The following is a 22,528-nucleotide window of genomic DNA, read 5'->3' as shown; positions in this document are numbered from 1 at the left end:
CTACGCTGGCCAATGGGTGAGCGCGGCGGAAGGGAAAACACAGAGGGCGAAGGGCCGGCTAGACGCAGGGACGCCGCGCGTCGTGAGTAGACAAGCGAGGGCGCAGGCGGGGACCGGGTGGTGGTTCGGCCTCCCGGGCCTCGGAGGGCCCTGGACGCCTGCGCTAGGCCGCCAGAGAAGGCCGTGCGTGGCGGGGTGACCTCTGGCTGCCGGGGCCTGTCCTTCAGCCATGCCCCCTGGTCGGTTGGCGACGCCCTGGCCCGGGAGCCGGGCACTGGCCGCTGAACCACCGCCTGCCTGTGTTTGTCACCACCGGCCGGAGGCTTCTGGACCCTTCGTGGGGCTCCTGATGGTGTCGTTCATTCGACTGCTGACTCAGCTTGTAAATATCGGGCGCTGAGCTAGGTGCTGGGTGAAAGTAGACAGCTCGGCATCATATAGTGACTTTAAAAAAAAAAGCTGATTCATTTGTGAGTGTGTGTGTGTGTGTTGGTATGCACAGGAACCCGCAGAGATGAGAAAAGGGAGTAAAGGATACCCTGGAACTGGAAGTTTTGGATGATTGTGAGCCACCATGTGGACGCTGGGAACCAACCCTAGGTCCTTGGGCAAGGTTTGTTAGCAGTTTTAACCGCGGAGCCCTCTCTCCAGCCCCAACCCTGTCTTAATCACTGGATCAATACACAGTTTTAAATGTCCACGTCTTAGAACAGCCACTCATGGAGCAGGTTTCTTTACTGTGTTTCCTCTACTGTAAAAATGAAAGCTATACAATCACCTAAAGGACCTTATAACTCTGTTAAAATGTGGGATTCTTTGTCACCAGTGTAATTCCCATTCTCTGATGGTGGTTCTTTGTTCTTAGGGTTAGAACAGCTTAACAGAACCGAAACAGAATGATAGAACCATCGCTGGGAGGGGCTTGTTGGTTAAATGTTGGTTCCAGCTAGTAGGTGGCTCCAGCTCAGGGAAACTTCATCTCCTCTACCTCAGACACTCTTCTGTTTACTAGTGCCTTTGAGCAGGTAATAGTGTATATGAGAATAGTCATTAGATGTTGAACTCAGCGAAGCATTAGATTTTTATTGGGCTTGAATGATTTATCTCATGAGCAGTACTGGATGTTTTGTTTCATGGTGGGAAGAAACCGTGTTCCCTGTTTATCCCATCACAGATGAAAAGCATGGATAGTTGGTATCTTACTTAGGGTTTCTATTGCTGTGAAGAGACACCATGACCATGGCAACTCTTATAAAGGAAAACATTTGATTGAGGTGACTCACATTTTTAGAGGTTTAGTTCAGAGCATGGCGGCTTGCAGGCAGACATGGTGCTGGCTACATCTTGATATACGGGTAACAGGAAGTAGATCGACTGAGACAGTGAGCGTATATTGAGCATATGTGAAACCTCAAATTTCATCTCTACAGTAACACACTTCCTCCAACAAGACCACACCTACTCCAACAAGGCCATACCTCCTAATAGTACCACTGCGTCTGAGGGCCTTTTTCTTTCAAACCGCCACAGTCCACTCCCTAGCCCCCAAAGGCTTGTACCCATATCATGATGCAAAAATGTATTTTCAACTTCAAAAGTCCTCATAATCTATACCACTCCTAAACTTATTAAAAGTCTAAAGTTCAAAGTCTCTTCTGAGATTCATGCAATCTCTTAACTGCAATCATCTGTAAAATCAAATTAAAAAGCAGAGCACATACTTCCAACATATAATGGCACAAGATATATATTACCATTCCAAACATGTAGGGAGGGGAGCATAGTGAGGAAATACTGGACCAACTAGGCAAACTCTAAACTCTGCATCTCCGTGTCTGATGTCAGAGCACTCTTCAGAACTCCTTTCCGCTCCCTGCAGCTTCACGCAGTTCTCTCTAGACCTCCATCCAGGACACCCCTGACCCATGCCTGACCTCAGTAGCTTTCCTTTTCTCAGAGGAAGGTGCACTAATGCCTTTCTTCTGTCTTTGACTCTAAGCCAGAACCAGGTGGCCAAAGCTGCCAAGTTCTGCTCATTGGGGCTGGAACATAGCTTCTGTATTCAATTATGTCTTCACCAACTTTCTATCCTTCACTGCCTAAGCTTGGCTCTTCTGGAATTTACTTTTTAGACCAAGCTGCCCTCAAACTCAGAGATCCACAAGCCGCCTCCTTTCAAGTGTTAGGACTAATGTTTCTAAGCTTTTCTTTAGTTCCTTTACCCAAGTTGGAAACTTAGCTAGGAAGGATTTGTCCTGAAGTCACCACTTCCTTAATTCCATTTCTTAATCTGTCTCCTTGAACATGGGACTTAGTTCCATCCTACTTTTTGTGGTTCCTTAAGTTTTATTTTTTTGTAATTATCCCTGCTCAGTTGGCTCCTTTTCATTATAAATCTTCATTAGAGTTACCACTAATAACCACATAATAGAGTCTATACTAGGCTGTTTTGAGATTTCCTCTGCCAAAGGAATTAATCCAAAACTCTTCACTTTAGTCTCAGGCAAGCTTTTTAGGCAAGGGTAAAAAGCAGCCACTTTTTTCACCAAAATAGCACAAGAATGGCCTCTAGGCAACATATTAAAATTCTTCTCCTCTGAAACCTCTTGAGCCAGCCCCTCACAATTCAAATAACTCTTAGCACCGCTGCCTTCCATGCCCCTACTGGTATGGTCCATTAAGCAGTGCTTGAAGCATTCCGCTGCTTTCCTAACTCAAAGAACTGAAGTCCAATTTCCTCCAAACAGAAACATGATCAGGCCGATCATAGCAATCACTATGTTACTCCTTGTGCCAACTTCTATCTTAGTTAGGGTTTCTATTGCTGTGAAGAGACACCATGACCATGGCAAGTCTTATAAAGGAAGACATTTAATTAAGGTGGCTTGCATTTTCTGAGGCTCAGTCCATTATCATCATGGCCAGGAGCGTGGTGGCATGCAGACAGATGTGGTGCTGGCCACATCTTGAAATGCAGGCAACAGGAAGTAGACTGAGACACTGGGGTATCTTGAGCATATATGAACCCTCAAAGCCCACCTCCACAGTGACTCACTTCCTCCAGCAAGACCAGACCTCCTAATAGTGCCACTCCCTTTGAGGGGCATTTTCTTTCAAACCACCACAGCTGTTTTTAAATTCAGTATATTATTTTGTGGTGATTGTAGGTACTCACGCAGTTGTAAGAAGTACTAGAGGTCCCGTTTGCTTTCTAGTGCTGTGTTAAACACCGTGGCCAACAGCAGCTTAGGAGGAAAGGATTCATTTCATCTTACAGCTTGTAGTCCGTTGTGGAGGGAAGTCAGCAGGAGCTGAAGTAGAGGCCATGGAAGAGTGCCGCTTACTGACTTGCTCAGTGTGCTGTCTTGTATCCCTCAGGACCATCTGTCCAGGGGTGGTGCTACCCACAGTGTGCTCGGCCCTTCCACGCCGTCCGTCAAGAAAATGCCCCCATCCTCCATCATAGAGAGGAATTTTCTCAATTGAGATTCCCTCTCCCCAGATGACTTTGCTAGCGTCAATTTGACCAAAAACTAAGACTATGGCCTCTTGTCAGCGTGACACAAACACATCACTATTAAACCGTAAACTTCCCTTCCTTCTTTGTTCCCAAGATGCCGTTATTTTCTTTAAGATTTATTTATTTATTATGTATATAGTGTTCTGTCTGCTCGTTTGCCTGCACACCAGAAGAGGGCATCAGATCTCATTGTAGGTGGTGATGAGCCACCATGTAGGTACTGGGAATTGAATTCAGAACCTCTGGAAGAACAGGCAATGCTCGTAATCTCTGAGCCATCTCTCCAGCCTACTGTGTTACTATGAATATCACAATATAGAGCTTGGTGTCCCAAGTGAATATCACTATCACATAATAGTATAACTATTGTGTGTTTGGGTGTTTTGCCTGCATGTATGTTTGTGTATCATGTATGTGCCTGGTGCCCTTAGCAGCCAGAAGAGGGCCTCGGGTTCCCTGGGACTGTCATTTCAAGTACTCATAAGCTGCCACATGCGCTCTAGGAATCAGATCTGAATACTCTGAAAGAGCAACCAGTGCCCTTAACTGCAGAGCCATCCCTCTAGCCCCCAAAGTATAACTTTAAAAGTCCCACAGTCAGCAGATACAAGATGGTGTCAGCTGTAGCAGTGTGGCATCCTGGTGTCTCTGCTGCTGGGTCAGACCTGCCAAGGGGTGGGACAGCCCATGTCAAGTGGAGCCCCCTGCAAAGAGAGCTGATGGGGAAGGCCCTCACCTCCTTCATAGCACTGCCCGGGATGGGAGTGAGGGTGCTCAGCGTTTCCCTGGAGCATAAAGAGCATTAGAAACCCATGTTAGCTGCTACCCCATCTCTGGATCAAGACCAAGCCCTTCCCCTGGGGCAGTGGTAGCCATACCCACCTCTGTAACTCTTATGTTAATCCATTTCCACTGGCTCTGAAGGAGAGTAAAAAGAATCTGGACCTTCACCCAGGCAGCAAGAGGCCACAGCCCTGGTTTAGCCATTACCCTGCATGTGGGACGCCAAGCCTGTCTCTCCTTCTATCAGATGGTGACCATTACACCGTAACCTTCTCTCTTGCTGTGGGAGGAGGTGACTTAAATAATTAAACAGAAGAGTCCTGAAGTCTTTAAAATTTTCAAAAATTTAGAAGTCCCAGTTTTGGGTCTGGTTCCTTTCTCAAGGAGTTCTGTATCTATACACTGGATGAGTCTGGAAATTGGTTGGTGACCAGATTCCCTACTGCTATGCTACAATGTAGCCTTCCTTTCTTTGGTTCTGGAGTTTTTCTGCTTATGTAGATTAAAAAAACAAAAGAAAAAAACAAAACAACAACAAAACTGAGGCTTCTTACCCGTACCAAAGGTCCATACAGCTCAGGCCGTTGTAAGCCTTGCTTCGCCTCTGCTGCCAGTTATAATAACTGCTCATTTGCCTTTGGTGATTTAGTGCCCCCTGACCCCTGCTAATCCAGGATGCAAACTATCACATTTACTACAATTGAGCAGCACTGTCTGGCACAAGAAGAGCACGCGGCAACAAAAGCTCTTCAATGTGCTAGTGCCACTCCATCTAAGTGTTATAGGGTTATTGAAGGGCATGTCTTCTGCGTCCTCCCATTGTAGAGAGCTGGGTTTTACATGTACCCACTCCAGCATTCCAATTCCCTGAACCTTAAAATCCCTCATCAGCCCCAAGCCAAAGTGTCGTATGTCTGCAGCTCCTTTTGTTTGATGTTTGTCAAAACATCTTTTTGACAAGCTCTCCATCCAATCTGTCAAACTTAAGACATTTCTTTAAGCTGTGTGCGCTGCCATATTAAACCTAGAGTTCCCACTCAGTGGCCCCATATCGCTAATCTCAGCCTGATCCAGTTTTATGCTCCACCATTATCCCATATTTTAAAAATTCATTCCCATATAATTTCCCCAGACTTTTGCTTAAATGAGTTGGCAAACTTATTAAGCTCTTTAGTGGTATAGCACGTTTCCTCAAGGACTACTTTCATTCTCACCTCTAGAGCCCGCTTAGCCTTGAGTCTGGTTCAGGTACAGAGGCAACTGTTGGTGGGTGCTGAGGGCCATCAGAGTTGTCTCACATGGCATCTCCTTCAGAAAAGGTCACTGCCAGTTCAGCAGCCAATGGAGAGTTTATTCCCTCAGGCATGGGTAGAGAGGGCAGTTCTGCAGGGTTCAGGGTAGGGATGCTTCTGCTAAGGACAGAGAAAGTTCTTCCTCAAATGAGATAAACCCTCCAGAGTCTTAGAGTTCAAAGTCTTTAGCTTCATAAGGATTCTCCCACACTTCTCCATCCCAAGGCGCGGAATCCCATTCCTTACCAGTTGGTGCTCTTACTTCAAGTGCCAACACTTTCTGAGGCAGAGATTTGTATTTTCACTGTATTTCAGATAATTTTAAAATGAGGATTTGTGTTTGATTTTCAGCAGCCTGAGCTCTCTTCTCTTCCAGTGTACACTTAGGAATTTTTAGATTGCTTATGTGCATCTCATTAAGTCTATCACTGAGCTCATTCTTCTCCATCGTCAGTTTATCCAGAGATGCCAAAGCAACCGGCCGGCATTTTCCTTTCCCTTATTATTATTTTTTTTTGTAAATTGTCTTTTTTTATTTATGTATAGAGACACTAAATTCCTCAAGTCTCACAAGAGGAGACTCAGAATGATCAAATGCATTTACCTCGATAAGTTCTTTAAATAGCCCACACCACGGACTTGTAGCATTCTGCGAACATTCAGTTAGTGTAGGTTTTGGCAAGTTGGGAAGCCAGGACCAGAAACCACCAAGCTTATTAGAAAAGTTCGTGTTTATGATTCCATTTCTCTAGAACCCACTCATGGTGCCACAATCTGTATTAGTCGGTGTTCTCTAAAGAAACAGGACAAAAAGATTGTGTGTGTGAATGTCCCCATATAAGACAGATGAACTTGCCATCAGGAGGGAGGGTAAGAGAGCGGAAAAACAAAGTGTCCTTCTGTATCCTTTTATCTGGGTGGAAACAAAAAGATATGGCCCAGATTTAGGGTGGGTCTTCCTGCTTCAAACAATCTGAAGGAAATCCCTTCCTGAAGTGCCCTTAGGGCGTTAGGGTCGGCTGCAGTCAGGCTGACCACCGGCTTAGCTATCACACCATCTGCCCATCTGCCCGGTGATAAAATCTTGTAAACCGTAGTGCAGGTCAATGGATTCCCTCAGAGATGTCCCAGTGTTTCCTTTCTGTATGTAGAGGGTTGTGCCCACGGCCGTAATCAAGATAACAGTTGCATCACAAGGATTTCTCCAGATGTCCTTTATAATCACAACTCCCCCTGGAGAGATGCTTGTGGTGCACAACCCTCCTGCGGTTCTTCTTTCCATAATTTTGTCATCTTCAGGGGCTGTACAGGGGCTGGAGAGATGGCTTAGTAGTCAGGACTGCAAAGAAAAAAGAAGGCACTTACTGCTTGTATTAGTCAGGGTTCTCTAGAAGAACAGAACTTAATATTCATTTATTAAATGAATAAACCTGTGTGTGCGTGTGTGTGTGTGTGTGTGTGTGTGTGTGTGTGTGAAAACATTCGCGACCTGGCCTTTATTAATTCACAGATATAATTGCAAATTTTAGAATCACTGTTATAAACTTAGTGCCGCTTATGATAGTAAGCATAGTAAGGTGTGTTTTCTTTCTTATAATTTAAATTTCTAGGTTACTTATGGCACCAGTCATATACCAAGGATTTTCTAATCTGCTTTTAACTGGTTTAACTCACTAGCATTCCATTTACTAACTTACCACTAGAGGTCTCCTCTTTCCATGTAGAAAGGATTCTTCCTGCTAACTGCTTGCTTTCCAGCAGGAAGTGCTTCTCAGATGTCAGTCCACAAAGTTGAAGTTGAAAATGTAAAATGATTAATTAAATGATTAATTAAAATGATTTTTAAGCCTTTATTTCCATATATAAACTTAATTTTTACTGCAACTTGGTTTAAAGATAACATATAATGTTTTCAGAAATAATAACTGAAATAAAGCTGGCCTTACCTTTATTTAAGCTGGATTAAAAAGTGAACCACATTGACTCCAGCAAAAGTATTTAGATCTCAGGGACTCTGCTATTTTCCTTGCTGAGTAACAAGTCCGGCTTGACTTTTGCACATGGATAGCTGGCCACTGGAGACGACCCATCAACAGACACTTGTAAACTTCTGCATTATGTTAAGAGAATGAATATAAGTGGTTCTTGTTCTTCTTTTTCCTCTGCCTGCTCCTCTCTCCGCTTAATCTTCCTCACTGAAAACTTTCTTTTAGTTTGTGAGACAGGGTCTCACTAGTCCTGGGTAGTCTGGAACTCTGTAGACCAGGCTGGCCTTGAACTCACAGAGATCTCCTGCCTCTACCTAGCAAGTGCTGGGACTAAAGGAGTGCATCATCACATCCTGCTTGAAAACTCTTAATCCTTGTTTGAGACCCATCTCAAAAAAACAAAAACCACCTCTAGTATGAATCCTTCCCTTCAGCCCGTTTTTAGGTTTTCACACATGGTCCGTGCCTCCAAGTACCTTGTGGATAGTATTTGTGTTTCCATGCCCTGTCTTCTCCGTTAGACCATGGGTTCTATGAGGACAGGACGGGATCTTTCTTCTTACTTCTCTTGTCTCACCATTGGTTTGTACTAAGAGTAGCCAACATCCAGTGAGCATTTATGAATGAATGAATGAATGAGTGAATAGGTGGGTTTGGCATTGAAATGAGAACTTGTGTAATATTTTCACAGATGAAGTTGGAGGTGAAATTAATGGAGGAATAGCACAAGTAGAGGATGAGAAAGCCCAGATTTGTAAATGAAATTGGCAACAAAGGACTCACTAGGGTGGGCATAGGTGGGCAGAGCTAAACAAATGTCTAGCAAGGCCGAGACTGCGGGATGTAGCAGAGGCAGAGGTTTGTGGTGATACAGACAAAGATGGAGGCTGAGAGGACCATCTGTTGAAGGGTAGAGTACTTGCCTAGCAGGCACTGAGCCCAGTGGTCAGTTCCCAGCACTGCCAAAGAGGGGGAAGGGTTGGGGAGAGAGCAGAGAAGAGGGGAGAGGCGTGAGTGCCGTGGGTGTTCCCCAGATTCCGTCACCAAGCTTCACACTCACTGCCTCAGCATCCCACCCTTTCCTCAGCTTCAAAATGCCTCCCACTCAGGCGTCTTTTAAGTCTTCTTTTCTCTCTTGAGTTCTAGAATCATCCAGAGTCCTCATGAAATGCCTCCCACTCAGGCATCTTTTAAGTCGTCTTCTCTCTCTTGAGTTCTAGAATCATCCAGAGTCCTCATGAAATGCCTCCCACTCAGGCATCTTTTAAGTCTTCTTCTCTCTCCTCTCCTGAGTTCTAGAATCATCCAGAGTCCTCATGGTAGGGAAGAGCACTAGGTTCAAATACGATACTGACACAGATTCTCTATGAAACATTGAGCAAGTTCCTTTAGACACATGCATTTATTAATGCCCCACCTTGTTCCAGAAAGGATTTAAAGTGTCAGCATGTTACTTAATATCAAGGCTTCAGTTTCCTCATCTCTAAATGAGAGGTTTCATGTGGCTGGCCTAAGTTTCTTCCAGCTCTAACACCTTGTGACTCTAATTCCAGTGATTTTGTTGGTTGTCTTTCCTTAGGAGTCCTGTCAACACTTCATATTTAGAATATGAAAATCTAAGAGAAAAAAACCTGAACCTACAACCCTGTACCCTGTTTACTTACTTACCTTGGTATGTATGTGTTCATGTATGTCCTTTTGTGCTCACATCTGTGTGTTTGCATGTGGTCAACATTGTGTGTCCTCCTCACTTTCTGTTGTGGGATATCCACCAAAGACATGGGTTTAAGCCCATAGAAAGTCTTTATTAGCTGACTGGTGACTACACTGGGCATTTGGGATCCCAGTATAGCCCCAAGCCTTTCTCAGGGTGAGCTTTTAAGCACAAAAGCCATGTTCTATATTGACATACTTCAGTTAAAGAGAATAGTCAGCCAGAAGTGGAACAACAGAAGCCAAAATGCAAGGTTGGTATATTTAGAGACGTTCCCGTAACTATGAGCTTTGATGGATTAGGTCTTTGTTTTCATTTTGACCAGTGATGCTGTCTACATGCTAAGTTTTATGGCTTGGGTGGTATTTCCTTCATGGAATCAGTTGTGCTAAGTTCTGAGGTCCTGTTACATTTCCACTTTATTTCTTAGAGGTCCCCACACTGATCCTGGAGGCTTGTCAATTAGGCTAGACAGGCTGGCCAGCAGGGCATCTTTCTGTCTCTACTTCGCTACCACTGGGATTATAGGTGCGTGTTACCAAATAGGCTTTTTATATAAATGCTGGGGATCCAAACTCAGGCCCTCATGTTTGTGAGCAAGCACTTTACTCATCAAACCATCCTTGATATTGGCATCTGATAAGGACATCACTGTCCTGCCAGTGATCCAGGTGCCATCTTCAAGTCTCTAGCTCTTGTCTCTATATGTCCCTGACTGAACCATATGGAATCTTAACTCTAATGTCCTTGTATCCTTCTGTGACTAAGTGCTTTCCTTTGGAGTCCTTGTTAGCTATTGCTGTACCATTCTTATTTACTTACTTATTTTGAAACAGATTGTAGTTATATTGCTCAGGCTAGCCTCAAATTCTTGTGCTCAAGTGATCCTCTTGCCTCAACCTCTAAAGTAGCTAGGATTATAGGACCATGTCTGATTTGATGTTTGGTTTGCTGCTGCTGTCTGAGTAAATTCCCAGGAGCACTTCAGCAATGCCAGTGCTCTGGTCTTATATCTCTGTGACTCCACTGTCTGCAGAATATAGTCCAGACACCCTGGCCGCAAGAGCTTTGCGGTGTCTGACGTCTTTTCCTGACCTCCATGTTCACACCAAACTCTCATAGCTTTGCCTGGCTTTTTTGTCAGTGAATCATCTCTGTCCTTGTTTTAGCTCCTTCAAGGCTTATATCAAGTCTTGTCATCTATTTTAATTACTTGGTGGCGTGGGCCACTCCATCCCGGATTGACTTGTAATTTCCTCAAAGATAGAGACCACATTTTACTTTTCTTGCAGCCCCTAACCCTCACACCTGACCCACTATTGAGACTTAATCAGAAATTATTTTCTCAGCTTGTGGCTGGAAGCCATCTGAACAAATCATCTCTTTTCACAAATGAAAAAATCCAGGGTCTGAGAAGTGAAATTGCTTGCCCAGACCCCTCTCCTGCCTAGCAGGAGATTTGTTTGTGCTCTGATGACCCACTTGTATCTTTGTCCCAAATAGATCTGCTTTTATTTTCCTTGCTCTGCCTGGATGGGAATACTGTAACCCTGTCACAATGTTCCCTATGGGACCATAGTTTGTCATTTTGTTTTCAAAATATATATGCATTGAAAATAGAACTGGTTTGAACACATCTATAGTTACACAGAAAGTAAGCATTAAGGTCATTAAGGGGCAGCACTGCAGACAAATAAGGTTCAAACAATGAAATTTAAGCTAGAAAGAACCCTAGACATCACCTAGTCCCAGCCTTTCCTTGTGAGCAAATAAGAAACAAACAAAACCCAAGAATTGGAGACAGAAGTGTCTGGTCAGTAATATCAGCTGTTGGCCCAAGACTCAACGCTGGAGTGTGGAGTCAGCAGAGGTGTGGCGCTGGCCGATGAGTTCCTGAGAGCACTGTTTTGTGTGTCTAGATCAAATGATGGTGCTTGGAAAAATTTCGAGGCAGCTCTGCAGCTTAAAGAAAATCCCACGGTCATGTGACTCCAGATACTTCTGGGAATGGTTGAATGCAGTGTTTAATAAGTAAGTGACTCTAATTAAGTGAAGAAATGTGGGAATTTTTATAACTGGACAGGCTCCAGATCACTCTTTGGCTAGTGGCTTATTTCTTGTGTTTCAAATTATTTTTCTTTTGAACAGTATGCACAGTAAGATGCTAATATTTTTACAAACAATAAAACATACTTAAACAGAAAAATAGCTTACAAAATATTGAGTTGCTTGTCTGAGTTACAGAATATTAGTGTTTTTTTCTTTTTTAAGATGTTTTTTCGGGGCTGGAGAAATCCCTCAGTGGTTAAGAACACTGACTGCTCTTCCAGAGGACCCAGGTTCAATTCCCAGCACCCATATGGCAGCTCACAACTATCTGAAAATCCAGTTCCAGGGGATCTGACACTTTCACACCAATGCACATAAAATAAAAGAAAAATAAATCATAAAAAAAAATTAAAAAAGATGTTTTTTTCATTTTTACTTTATGTGTTGCACGCATATATGGGTGTGAACCATGTGTGTACCTGGTGCCCACAGAGGGTAGAAGGCATCATCACCTGGAACTGAAGCTATAGATATTGTGAGCCACCATGTAGGTATTGGGAACTGAACCCAGGTCCTCTATAATAGCAATACGTGTTTTTACCCAGCAAGCCATCTCCAGCCCCAAAGTAGACTTTTTCTTACTTGTGTATTGATATCCTTCAAGCTATCTAAAACATGAATTTTTATTCTTTTTATACTCAACAACATGTGTAACTTTGAAATCCTCATTCTCTAGCTTCTTGAGGAATGTTAATAGCCTGTCGAGTCCTGCTAGGAGAACTCTGGTGTTTAAAAACTCAGTGTGGCCAGTGGTGGTGGCTCATACCTTTAGTCCCCAGCACTTGAGAGACCTTCAGGAGAATTTCTGTGAATTCAAGGTCAGCCTGGTCTATATAGTGAATTCCAGAACAATAGGACTACATAGAGAAAAATTTAAATAAAATAAATAAAAAACTTAGTATATGGCATACTCATGGAAGTACCGTACTGAGACAGGTACAACAAACTTACTGCCTAATATCACCATTGTGACTGCAAAAAAAAGGGCATTTGCAGAAATTAGTAAATAGCACTAAGAGACTAATTTGAAAATGGCTTCAAATTTTTTCCCTTTTTAGCCATTTGTTTATTTGTACAGTGTCTCTCTATGTAGCTCTGACTGTCCTGGAACTCGATATGTAGACAGGACTAGCTTCAGGCTCATAGAAATCCACTGCCTCTGCTTCCCGAGTGCTGCAATTAAAAGTGTGTGCCACCATACCTTTAATATTTTCTCAGTAATGAAAAATGGTTCCCACATAGTCACTATATTGTGATAGGGATCTCTGTCTGTCAAGCTCCATGACACATATGAATGCTTCCCTAACACAGGGATGACCTGGGTTTAAGCCCCAGAACCAAAACAATAAATAAAATCTCACCATACCAGGTATGAGAGCACACACCTGTAATCTCACCACTGAGGAGGCAAAGGGAAAAAAAAGATCACGAGTTCAAAGCTAGCCTGACTGGGACAGTACCTCCAAAACGTCAGTAATCATATTAATATTTCTTGTCAGAGATTAAAACTAAAGAAAGAAGAAAAAAAAGGAGGGAAAGAAAAAGAGAAAGAGCTAAAGAGAGCCACAGTTTTTATTTTTATGGATCTCATTAATATATTTACTCCTCAGTCCTTTGAAATAAAGATGTATTTCTGGCCCATATTTATATTAGTGAACACAGCTGAGGAATAGTGACAGTGGAAGTATTCTGCTTCTGTTTCCTTGTCAACAGAGTAGATTATGAACGCATCCGGGATGTCGGCCCTGACAGGGCAGCGTCTGAGTGGCTACTTCGGTGTGGGGCCAAGGTACGCTACTGTGGCCACCAGAAGTGGCTGGAGGACTACAACAACCTCCCAGGAGGCTCTGTGGGCAGATACAAGATCCAAGCAATTGATGCCACCGACTCTTGTATCATGGACATTGGATTGGAGCACATGGGTGAGTCCCTGTCACTTGGTTGTAGGGCATGCAGGTGATCCACAGTGATTGTTTGCTACAGTTTGCTCACCATTATAGTCGTGTGTTTGTTTTTGTACATTTCAGTAAAACTGCTATTTATTCCTGTGTTAGATGTTTATCTTCAAAGTAAATAGAGATCATATGATAGACACCTTCCTTCCTTCCTCCCTTTTGAGCTTCTTTCTGTGTTCTTTTGTTCACTTAAAATTCAAAGCCTGTTTGATTTTGTCAGACTACTTTGGCAAATGGATGTCTTTGTGAACATAAGACTAATATCCAGACAGCTTCTGCTCATGTGGGATTTTCTTTCTTCCAGTGCATGGGCATGTGACTTCAGAGTGGCCCTTGCACCAGCCCCAGCTGTGTATGTGTGTCATGTGTGGTCACTAGGTGAGCAGCCACTCCAGTTTCCATGGAACGGGCAAAGCCAGGACAGTCCTGCCCTAGGTGAACCAAGGACTGGTAGTCACGGTAATAGTAAAACAGATTCTTAAACTATGAATTCTCCCCGCAGAGGGCCTAGAGCATGTTGAAAAAATAACACTGTGCAAGTGTCATTACATTGAAGATACCTGTTTGCAGAGGCTCAGTCAACTTGAAAAGTTACGAAAAAGCCTATTGGAAATGGAAATAATTTCCTGTGGGAATGTCACAGACAACGGCATCATTGCTTTGCGACATTTTAGGTAAGTGGTCAAAAACAAAACAAAAACTTGATAAGGTGAATGAAGAGAGTATGTAGCAGTAATCTCAGCATCACAGGCAGTTGGAGGTGTTTGAGATGTTACAGTCAAAGTACTAGACCATTTATTTATCTCTTAACACTAGCAGAGGCTTCAAAGTTTCTTCCTCTTAGAGAAACTTGAATACCTTTAAGGACTTCCGGGGGGTTGTTTGTTTGTGTTATTATTGATAGTTTATAAACAAAGGAGGTCGGTTTCGTATGTTATAGAAATAAAAGAGACTCAGAAATATCAGTGAAAGAAGGAAAAATGATAATTTAAGTCTTGCACGAATTTCATTTAAAGTAGCCTTCCAAGACTGTTACTCTAGAAGCCGTCTGGAAGGTATGGGGTGATGTAATTACCTGATACGTGTTATTTTCTAAACTGAGCTCATTTTTACAGACATAAACTGCAGTGACTTTTGTTTTCTGCTGTTTGCAGGAACCTCAGGTCTTTGTTCTTAAGTGATCTTCCTGGAGTGAAAGATAAAGACAATCTCGCCCAAGTCTTCAAGACAGCACTGCCTTCTCTAGAGCTGAAATTAAACCTGAAGTAAAATAAGTCTGTGCTCTCAGTTTAAAGCGCCATTTGAAAGTGCTGATGCTCAGCAGACACTGCCTAGTCACCAGCAGGACTGAGAGACCATGTGGGAGTGCGGACTGGACATTAGCTAGAAAGTAATGTGTAAAAGTGACTCGCTAAAATTACTTAGTTGGAAGTGAGAAATTATGTACATTGGATCACTTAAAAATTACAACGTAACAGGGTGGTGATGGTGCACACCTTTAATCCCAGTACTCGGGAGGCAGAGGCAGGTGGATCTCTGTGAGTTCAAGGCCAGCCTGGTCTACAAGAACCAGGTTCTTGGGCAGGCTCCAAAGCTACAGAGAAATCCTGTCTCGGAAAAAAAAAAAAATACAATGTAACATTTTAATTCTAATGTACTCCTCATTGGCATATATACTGTAGAATATTGCTTGGTGTGGATCCTGACATAGAGTTCTTTAAGATACAATGCAATTATTCTTTTTTATATTATAACACTTAACGTCTTTAAAGGCGCTGAAGCGCGCTGCTGTAAATGCCTGGTTCTGAAAACCTGAAAGCTCAGTTCCAGCCGCAGTGACGGGGTAAGTCGTGCGCAGCTGTCGGTGGCGCTGGCAGCGGCACAGCGGGTTGCTTCCTAGGGTTTGCATGCACTGCTCAAGTTCCTGCATTGCATATGCTTTTAAACAGGTGCATACCTTTTTAAATACCCTTTGTCAGAATGAACACGCTGGTTAATTCGTCCTACTTTGAAGCTTGGGCCAGTGCTGGTTAAAACTTAACACAGGTTCTTGTCTGTACCCCAACTAGTTTTGCTGGTAAAACAAAACAAGAGCCAAAATAAATAAATAAATAAAAATAATCCCTGCTGCCCTTCTACATCAAACAAAATGTTAGTGTGTTGATTTAAAGTTAAGTTTTGCTATCCCTCAAATATTTTGAATGTTGCTTCCAATGAACTCAAGGAACATAAAAAATAAAATTTGAAAATGAATAATAAAGAATGTCATAAGGGGATTAAAAATAGTCTTTAATGTTTCACTTGAAATAGCTATATTTCCATCGTCATAGTTACATGCTGTTTCATGTGTAGGTTTCTGTATGTGTGGTTAGTTATCAGGTTGCTGAATATAAATCTGACTAGGAATGACCTGCAGTACAGACTTCAGGCAGAAAGGGGAGCTTTAGCTGTTTTTAGAACTATGCTTATAGAAAAACACCCTCATTTGTGGGAAAATGCAAATGGCATATCTCCCTGTCATTTACAAGTCAGAAAATAGTAAATAGAAACAAAGACAAGGTAGAACACATGTAGAATGGGCTCATGTGGTATGTGGTGATTCCATGTGGAAGATGAGGTTTGCAGAAATCGCTCCATTGAGCATAAACATAAATGTAACAGATTACACTGAAGACAGTCAAACCCTTTCATCGCAGGTTGGTGTCAGTACTGTGTGGAGAGACTTTGCTAGTCTGCAGTTTTCTGTAAAACTACTGAATAAACCAGGCAGTTACAGTCATTTGCTTCTTCAAATACATTTTTATTGATTTAAGCGGGAAAAAGGCAATGTGAACTACTCATAGAAGTTGGTATCCTTCCTTGTCGTTTAAATCATGGCTATTTAAGAGGAACTAAATACTAGTGGAGCTGTTTCTCAGCCCCTGTCAGGTCTGTGGAAGGAGCTATATATATTTAGGAAGCCGTACTTTGCCTTGGAGTGGCCAAGATTACTGAGCAGATGACAGAATTTAGTGAACTGCATGGTGATCAGTGACGGGCTGAGTGGTGTCATGAGAGCGCAGAAGATGTTCTGGGGATGCAGTAGAGTAGAGCTTTAAGCCCGTGTCTGAGAACTGTGAACTAGCAGCACATGAACCGGAAATGATAGTGAGACGCTGATAATGGGACTTACATTGCCCATGTCCAGGGGCAGGAAGGAAAAGATTTGCTATTAGGAATAATAAACCAGATTGAAGGTAATTTTAAGTCTCACTGTTGACTACTTCCTTATTTGTTGTACTGTATTCATTAGCATGGTATGTGCACATAGATATGTGTACAATTGTATGAATGTGTGTTTACAGGCATGTACATATACATGGTGTATATAATAAGAGATTCTTCAAGGAGAGAATTTCAATTAACAACCTACATGTTTCCTGATTCAAATTAGAGTTCACAAACAATTGTGTCTAAATCCAGATTATTATATTAGTTTTGCTTATAGAACAGTCTTCAGGTATGAGGTGGGCTGAAGAATGAAGTGATGATTATTTTCAGGCTGACAGGCTCATTCTGTGAGGCCTGTAGGTCTTGTTCTATCCCTTTCGGATGCATCCTTTCTTAGGGTAAAGATAAAAGTATATGTAAGAGATGTCTAAGTATCTCATGGTTATATACGTGCAAAAACTACAAAGTTTTAAGACATTAGATATTTTGATCAACTTAGATATTCTAAAACATGTCTTAAAACACAAAAATCAGGAATGAGCATACAGGAAATGGAATCACATACATTTTGATTTCAGGGACCAAAATCATACTTAAATATGTTTTGAAAAGAACATTAGAGCTAGGATTCAAGGAAACACATATCTAAAGAAATACATATGGATATTTTATAACCCACTTTTCACATGTGCCAGAAAGCAAGCTGAAGTCCTTCTGGCATGATCTACTGTTGCAGCTACAGGCAGCAGATACGGCTTATATTGTCTTTAAGGGCAATATACAGTATTTAACTGTATATTATACTGTAATATACATACAGTATATACATAATATATACTGTATTAAGTAGATACAGTTTCTAGTCTGTCTTTAAGCTCCGCTGCTTAGATGTACAAACACAGTGAAACTGCCAGCTTTTGCTTTCTTCTCTGGACATCTCCACCAAGCATGGAAGTCTGGCTCTGGAATTTCTCTTCATATCTTGCCAGGTGACCTCCAGCTTCCTGTCTGTGTTTTCTCCTGATGTGTAGTCAATACAGGAATCAAATATGTACTTTTTTCTCCTTCAAATTATTGATCACTTCTTCACTCTGCTAGCTGCTTAAATATTTGGAAAATGGTAGTTAAATTTCTTGGTATTACAGTGGTACTTCTTATTGTCCAAAGCCGGGAGGATGCTGCTGCTAGTTAACTGAGGTAGGTACTGCAACTGAAAGCATGAAACACAAAATCAGGTTCAAATTAGGCCATGTAGCGTGCTTCATTAGTATAACTTTGGGGGTACAGAAATAAATCTTTCCCTTATAAAACTCAGAACCCGAGAGAGGGAGAAGTGTTTTCATTTGGTTTCTTCCTTTGCTTCCAAAGGTTTGATTTATATTTAAAAAGCAATCCAAGCTAGCTAGATATGTTTGCACAAAATGCAATTCCCACGCTCGCGGAGCTGAAGCAATAAGATCACAGTGGAACCAGCCTGGGTTACTGGCCTCAAAACAAAACAACCAAGGTCTTCAGTTGAGTTCCCACCACCATGCACAAACACACAGAACCCATATGAAAAAGGAAAAACCACACAAGACTGAAGGTGTGTCCCAGTAATAACTTGCTTGCTTACATGTTAGAGGCCTTGAGTTCCAGCCCCAGAAACACTACATGCGTGTGCGCATGCGCACACACACACACACACACACACACACACACTATCCAGGTGTGTATTTGTGGAAGTGGGACCTATAAAGGAAAGATTAAGTGTGGTGGTTTGAACAAGAATGGCCCTCATAGGCTCATATATTTCGAATGCTTGGTTCCTAGGTGGTGGAACTGTTTGGGAAGGATTAGGGGGTATGGCCTTGTTAGGGAAAATATGTTACTGGGGTGGATTTGGAGGTTTCAGAAGCCCTTGCCAGTCTCTCTCTGTGTGCTTCCTGTGGATAAGGTATGCTTTCAGCTACTGTTCCAGCACCATGCCTCTCTGCCTTCCTGCCTGCATGCTACCATGCTCCAAACTAGGATGGTTATGGACTCACCCTCTGGAACTCTAAGCAAGCCCCCAATTAAATGCTGTCTTTTATCAGTTGCCTTGGTCACACTGTTTTATCAGAACACCAGAAGATAGCTAAGACACCAAAGCAATATAATTTGAAGCCCATGCATCTACATGGATCCAAAAGTGATCAAGAACAGCCAACCCATCTTAGCTACGATTCAACTAGATTCTAGATTGTTACAGATTTTGCCAATTAATTTGAGGCAATGTAACCACTTTACAGCAGTCAGGATTCTTCCTGATTTGTGTTTGCAGCTGGATCCTGTTGTGTGGTTAACTGTATTATCTGGCAGGTATTCAGTAGGCCCTTGTTAACTGTGCTATCCTACAGGTATTCAGTAGGCCCTTGTTGTTAACTGTGCTATCCTGCAGGTATTCAGTAGGCCCTTGTTAACTGTGCTATCCTGTGGGTATTCAGTAGGTCCTTGTTAACTGTGCTATCCTGCAGGTATTCAGTAGGCCTTGTTGCTATGCTTCTCTTCGCCAACTCTGACAAAGGACCAGAAAGGAAAACAATGCCATTTTGGGAGAAACTGCAGTATTGACACTGGAGGTGGTATGACGAAGGTCTGATTTCCTTTTCTGAAGTTGAGAAACATGTTAGCTGAATGCACAGTGATGGACGCTCCTGCCCCCGAGTCTGTGCCCATCAGGCTGTGTGGCATCAGGAGCTGCTCGGCAAGGACAACTTTAGGATTTGGGAAAGGGCCTTAAGAAGCAGATGTCTCTAAGGCCTTGGTTGATGATGTAGATATCCTGTCTCCTATTTCTGGACCAAGAATGCTGGGGCTTCAAGCCACAGCTGTCACTCAACCTAGATTCCAGCTCAGGACCAGGCCTCAGGCACGAGGTGATTTGAAAGTGTAAGCATGCACCAGTCTTACCCCAGCCGGGTGCTTTCGACTCTGTCTCAGGGTCTTCCTCACGGACTTGTCGTCCTGCCTTGTCAGATCCCCAGCGTCTCGAACGCCGTCAAAGTACGGATGCTGCAACAGCTGTTCGCATGTCAGCCTCTCCGCCGGGTCCATGTGGAGGCAGCCCTGAGGGAAGAGAGAACCCCGTTTTATCCCTGAAGCTGCAATGACTTTTATGTTCTGTTTTGAATGACTGAGCACATTCATTATTTTTAATTTTTATCACTTTAAAATTTTTTCCTGGATGTTTAAACTTTACGCACAAGAATATTTTGCCTGCATGTATGGATGGGTGCACACACACCCCGTGTGCCCGGTGCTCATAGAGGTCAGAAGAAGGCACTGGGTCTTCTGGAACTGCAATTACACCTGGTGCTGACTGAGTTATTTGGATGCTGGGAACCAAAGCCAGGTCTGTAGTAGGAGGCCACTTGTTTGTTCCCGGCTGCTCAGCCCCGAAATAACCACACAGAAACTATAGTAATTAAATAACTGCTTGGCCTATCAGCTCTAGCTTCTTATTGGCTAGCTCTTACGTCTTAATTTAATCCATTTCTATTCATCTGTGTACCGCCATGTGGCTGTGGTTTACAGGCTAAGTTCTGTCCAGCGTCTGACTTCCCACACCACAGGTCCTCCAAAAGGGACAGGTGCTCTTAGCTGCCGAGCCTCTCCAGCACTGATTTTCATCATTTTAATTGATACAATTATACAAATGTATTGGATGCTGTGTGGCAATTAGATGCATGCATACAAATGAGAAGTGATCAAGAAAATTAGTTTTCCATTTCCTTAAACAGTTACCATTTTTCTGTTAGGAGCCTTAACTCTTCTCTGTTTCTTCATCAAATATGCAACAAATTATGTTACAGTCACCCTGCTGTGCTGTCCCACATAGAACATACCCCTGACTGCGTGCTGGCGCCGCTTGTCCAGCGTCTGCTTCTCCTCCTTCCTACCCTTCCTCGCCTCTGGTGACCACTAGTTCACTCTCTACTTGCCCCAAATCAGTCTTTTTTAGCCTGAGCATGAGTGAGAAATGAGTTTTCTGTGAAACACTGAACACTCGTCAGTTGGAAATAGAAGGGATAAATGTTGAGGGGGGGTCTTCTTCTCGTGTTCTGGGGGCATTCAGTGCCCTGCCACAGGGGAGTACACGATTTTGGAGTTCAGCTCAGTGACTGATGGGAATAATTTGCTTAGGTATTTAGTACTTTTATTCTAGAATTAGGTTCGTACATGGTAGAAATGTATTTTGTTCTAGAATTAAGTTCGTACATGGTAGAAATGTATTTTGTTCTAGAATTAGGTTCGTACATAGTAGAAATGTATTTTGTTCTAGAATTAGATTCGTACATGGTAAACATGAAGCCCCTAGTGTCATCAGCCTCCACTACTCTAGTTTTCCCATCCCCTTTTTGAAACCCGCCAGCCTTTTTGCTAGGTCTAGAACAGTCTGCATTACAGGCATGTATGTACACAAGGAAGGACACAGTCCTTTATAGTGCATCCTTCTTAACTCCTTCTTTGTCCTCAAACAGACCACGGGGCCCATAATCAGACAGCACTCACAGCTATATATCCCAAAAAACTGACTTTATTCTGTATGTGTCCTTTGACAATTTCGTGCATGTACACAGCATCAGTGAACTTTGACCACTTTTGGAAAGATTGGGAAATTAGCTCTCCATTGCAAACTGTTGCTGTACCACATTTTTACATAAGCAATAGTTCTAAAAATATATGTGTAAACCAACTTTAAAGTATACAGGAGTTGACCATTTAAAGATTTATTTATTTGTATTTTATATGTATGAATGCCTGCCTGCATGTATGTCTGTGCACCACATGTGTGTGGTACCCACAGAAGCCAGAAAAGGGCATCAGAATCCCTGGAACTGGAACATTTCTTTACCTGATTTTGCTTTACCTGAATGTATGTCTGTGTAAGGGTGTCAGATCCCCTGGAACTGGAATTACAGACAGTTGTGAGCGGCCATGTGGGTGTGAGAATTGAACCTGGGTCCTCTGGAAGATCAGCCAGTGCTTTTAACTACTGAGCCATTTCTCCAGCCCAAAATTGATGTTTTTCAAAGGAAAAGGATTTTAAAGAACATTTCATCAGTTGAAAATTCTGACAACTGTGTGCTTCCTGGTCTTGTGAAAATCATGACTTTACCTTTAAGAAGCTCAGGGCGGGGTAGGAGATGTTTGGAAATTTCAACTCAAGGGTTTCCTGTCAAAAAGAAAAGGGGACTTTTAATTGACAGCATGCATTTTGATTGAAGTTACCTGGCACTAAATTTCTTCCTGGCATCTTCCTTGCCTCCTCCACCCTTTTCCACTCTACCTCCTACCAGGAACAACCTCCTTGTGACTGTTCATAAGCATAAGCCCTTTCTCCCTTCACCTCCAGAATACCTTTTCAATTTTGTTTCCCAATCACTCCCTGAAGAAGGGAGCATTGTAATTAAACACCAATGGACAAGAATGAGAACAAACAGCAGGAACAAGGCACGTGCCAAGTTCTTAGTTTTGGGGTTTTGAGTTTTTTGTTTGCTTGTTTTTTGTGTTGTTTGTTTGTTGGTTTTTGCTTTGGTTTTGGGTTTTGTCTTGTTTTGTATAAAATGTCTTTCCTGACAATAATTTTTGGCCCTTAAATTAACAGCATTATCAAAGTGGGCACTAATTATTGCATTTATTGACATTTCTATAAAGGAAACTTCAGATGAGCTCATGCTTTTTGGATTTCTGGAATAAACACTGGTCACCTCCCACAAGCGCCTGTGTCTCTGATCAGCCCACGGTTTAGAGTCTCCCCCAACAGGCTCTGTTTCCCCAGAGAGAGGACTGCTGTGAATAGGTGAGGAGCTGTCCACTGAAGCTGACCCTAATTGACGCTAATTGACAATGGAAGCGCAACAGAATCAGTGTCCGCAGTGCATTGTGGGTGAATATGGTAGTGTGAGCTGAGGGCAGGCGCGATTGGCCAGGCC

At 42.7% G+C, this 22,528-nt stretch overlaps 2 protein-coding genes and 1 long non-coding RNA gene across 7 annotated transcripts in view; 1 reads left to right on the top strand and 2 right to left on the bottom strand.

Annotated features, from left to right (window-relative positions):
- Nucleotides 1–8: 8 nt before the first annotated feature.
- Nucleotides 9–15,644, top strand: Dmac2l (distal membrane arm assembly component 2 like). 4 transcript variants are annotated; one of them, XM_048415370.3, is made up of 5 exons: nucleotides 9–82; nucleotides 11,217–11,328; nucleotides 13,120–13,328; nucleotides 13,864–14,035; nucleotides 14,516–15,644. In XM_048415370.3, exons 1-5 carry the CDS (start codon nucleotides 13–15, stop codon nucleotides 14,628–14,630), a joined length of 678 nt encoding a protein of 225 aa, XP_048271327.2. In that variant the 5' UTR covers nucleotides 9–12; the 3' UTR covers nucleotides 14,631–15,644. The 4 variants fall into 4 exon arrangements, with proteins under 4 accessions (XP_048271327.2, XP_048271328.2, XP_085553701.1 ...); XM_048415371.3 differs by lacking the exon at nucleotides 9–82 and adding an exon at nucleotides 203–382; XM_085697575.2 differs by lacking the exon at nucleotides 9–82 and adding an exon at nucleotides 595–613.
- Nucleotides 6,676–8,194, bottom strand: LOC146892382 (uncharacterized). Its single transcript, XR_015004438.2, has 3 exons — nucleotides 8,060–8,194; nucleotides 7,293–7,705; nucleotides 6,676–6,934 (listed from the first exon to the last, which is right to left on the bottom strand). It is a non-coding gene; the product is annotated as an uncharacterized LOC146892382 (long non-coding RNA).
- A 496-nt stretch (nucleotides 15,645–16,140) lies between the features above and the next one.
- The window catches only part of Cdkl1 (cyclin dependent kinase like 1), a 42,436-nt gene continuing 36,048 nt past the window's right edge, over nucleotides 16,141–22,528 (bottom strand). For both annotated transcript variants that reach the window (XM_048415369.3, XM_085697574.2), the window contains 3 exons: nucleotides 21,712–21,768; nucleotides 19,503–19,658; nucleotides 16,141–17,781 (listed from right to left, as the gene is read on the bottom strand). In XM_048415369.3, the coding sequence (XP_048271326.1) occupies nucleotides 17,674–17,781; nucleotides 19,503–19,658; nucleotides 21,712–21,768 (321 nt within the window). In that variant the 3' untranslated portion in view covers nucleotides 16,141–17,673. The remainder of the gene's footprint in view (nucleotides 17,782–19,502; nucleotides 19,659–21,711; nucleotides 21,769–22,528) is intronic.

This window comes from Myodes glareolus, chromosome 11, assembly GCF_982192425.1.
Source record: "Myodes glareolus chromosome 11, mMyoGla1.1, whole genome shotgun sequence".
Classification (NCBI taxonomy): Eukaryota; Metazoa; Chordata; class Mammalia; order Rodentia; family Cricetidae; genus Myodes; species Myodes glareolus.
This window is presented reverse-complemented; position numbering and strand designations above follow the sequence as displayed.

Excerpts from the sequence above, each read along its gene's own strand:
- Dmac2l (XM_048415370.3), top strand. The coding sequence starts at position 13 with ATGGGTGAGCGCGGCGGAAGGGAAAACACAGAGGGCGAAGGGCCGGCT. Across the intron at positions 11,329-13,119 it reads TTGAATGCAGTGTTTAATAA|AGTAGATTATGAACGCATCC; the intron begins GTAAGTGACTCT and ends CCTTGTCAACAG. Across the intron at positions 14,036-14,515 it reads ATTGCTTTGCGACATTTTAG|GAACCTCAGGTCTTTGTTCT; the intron begins GTAAGTGGTCAA and ends TGCTGTTTGCAG.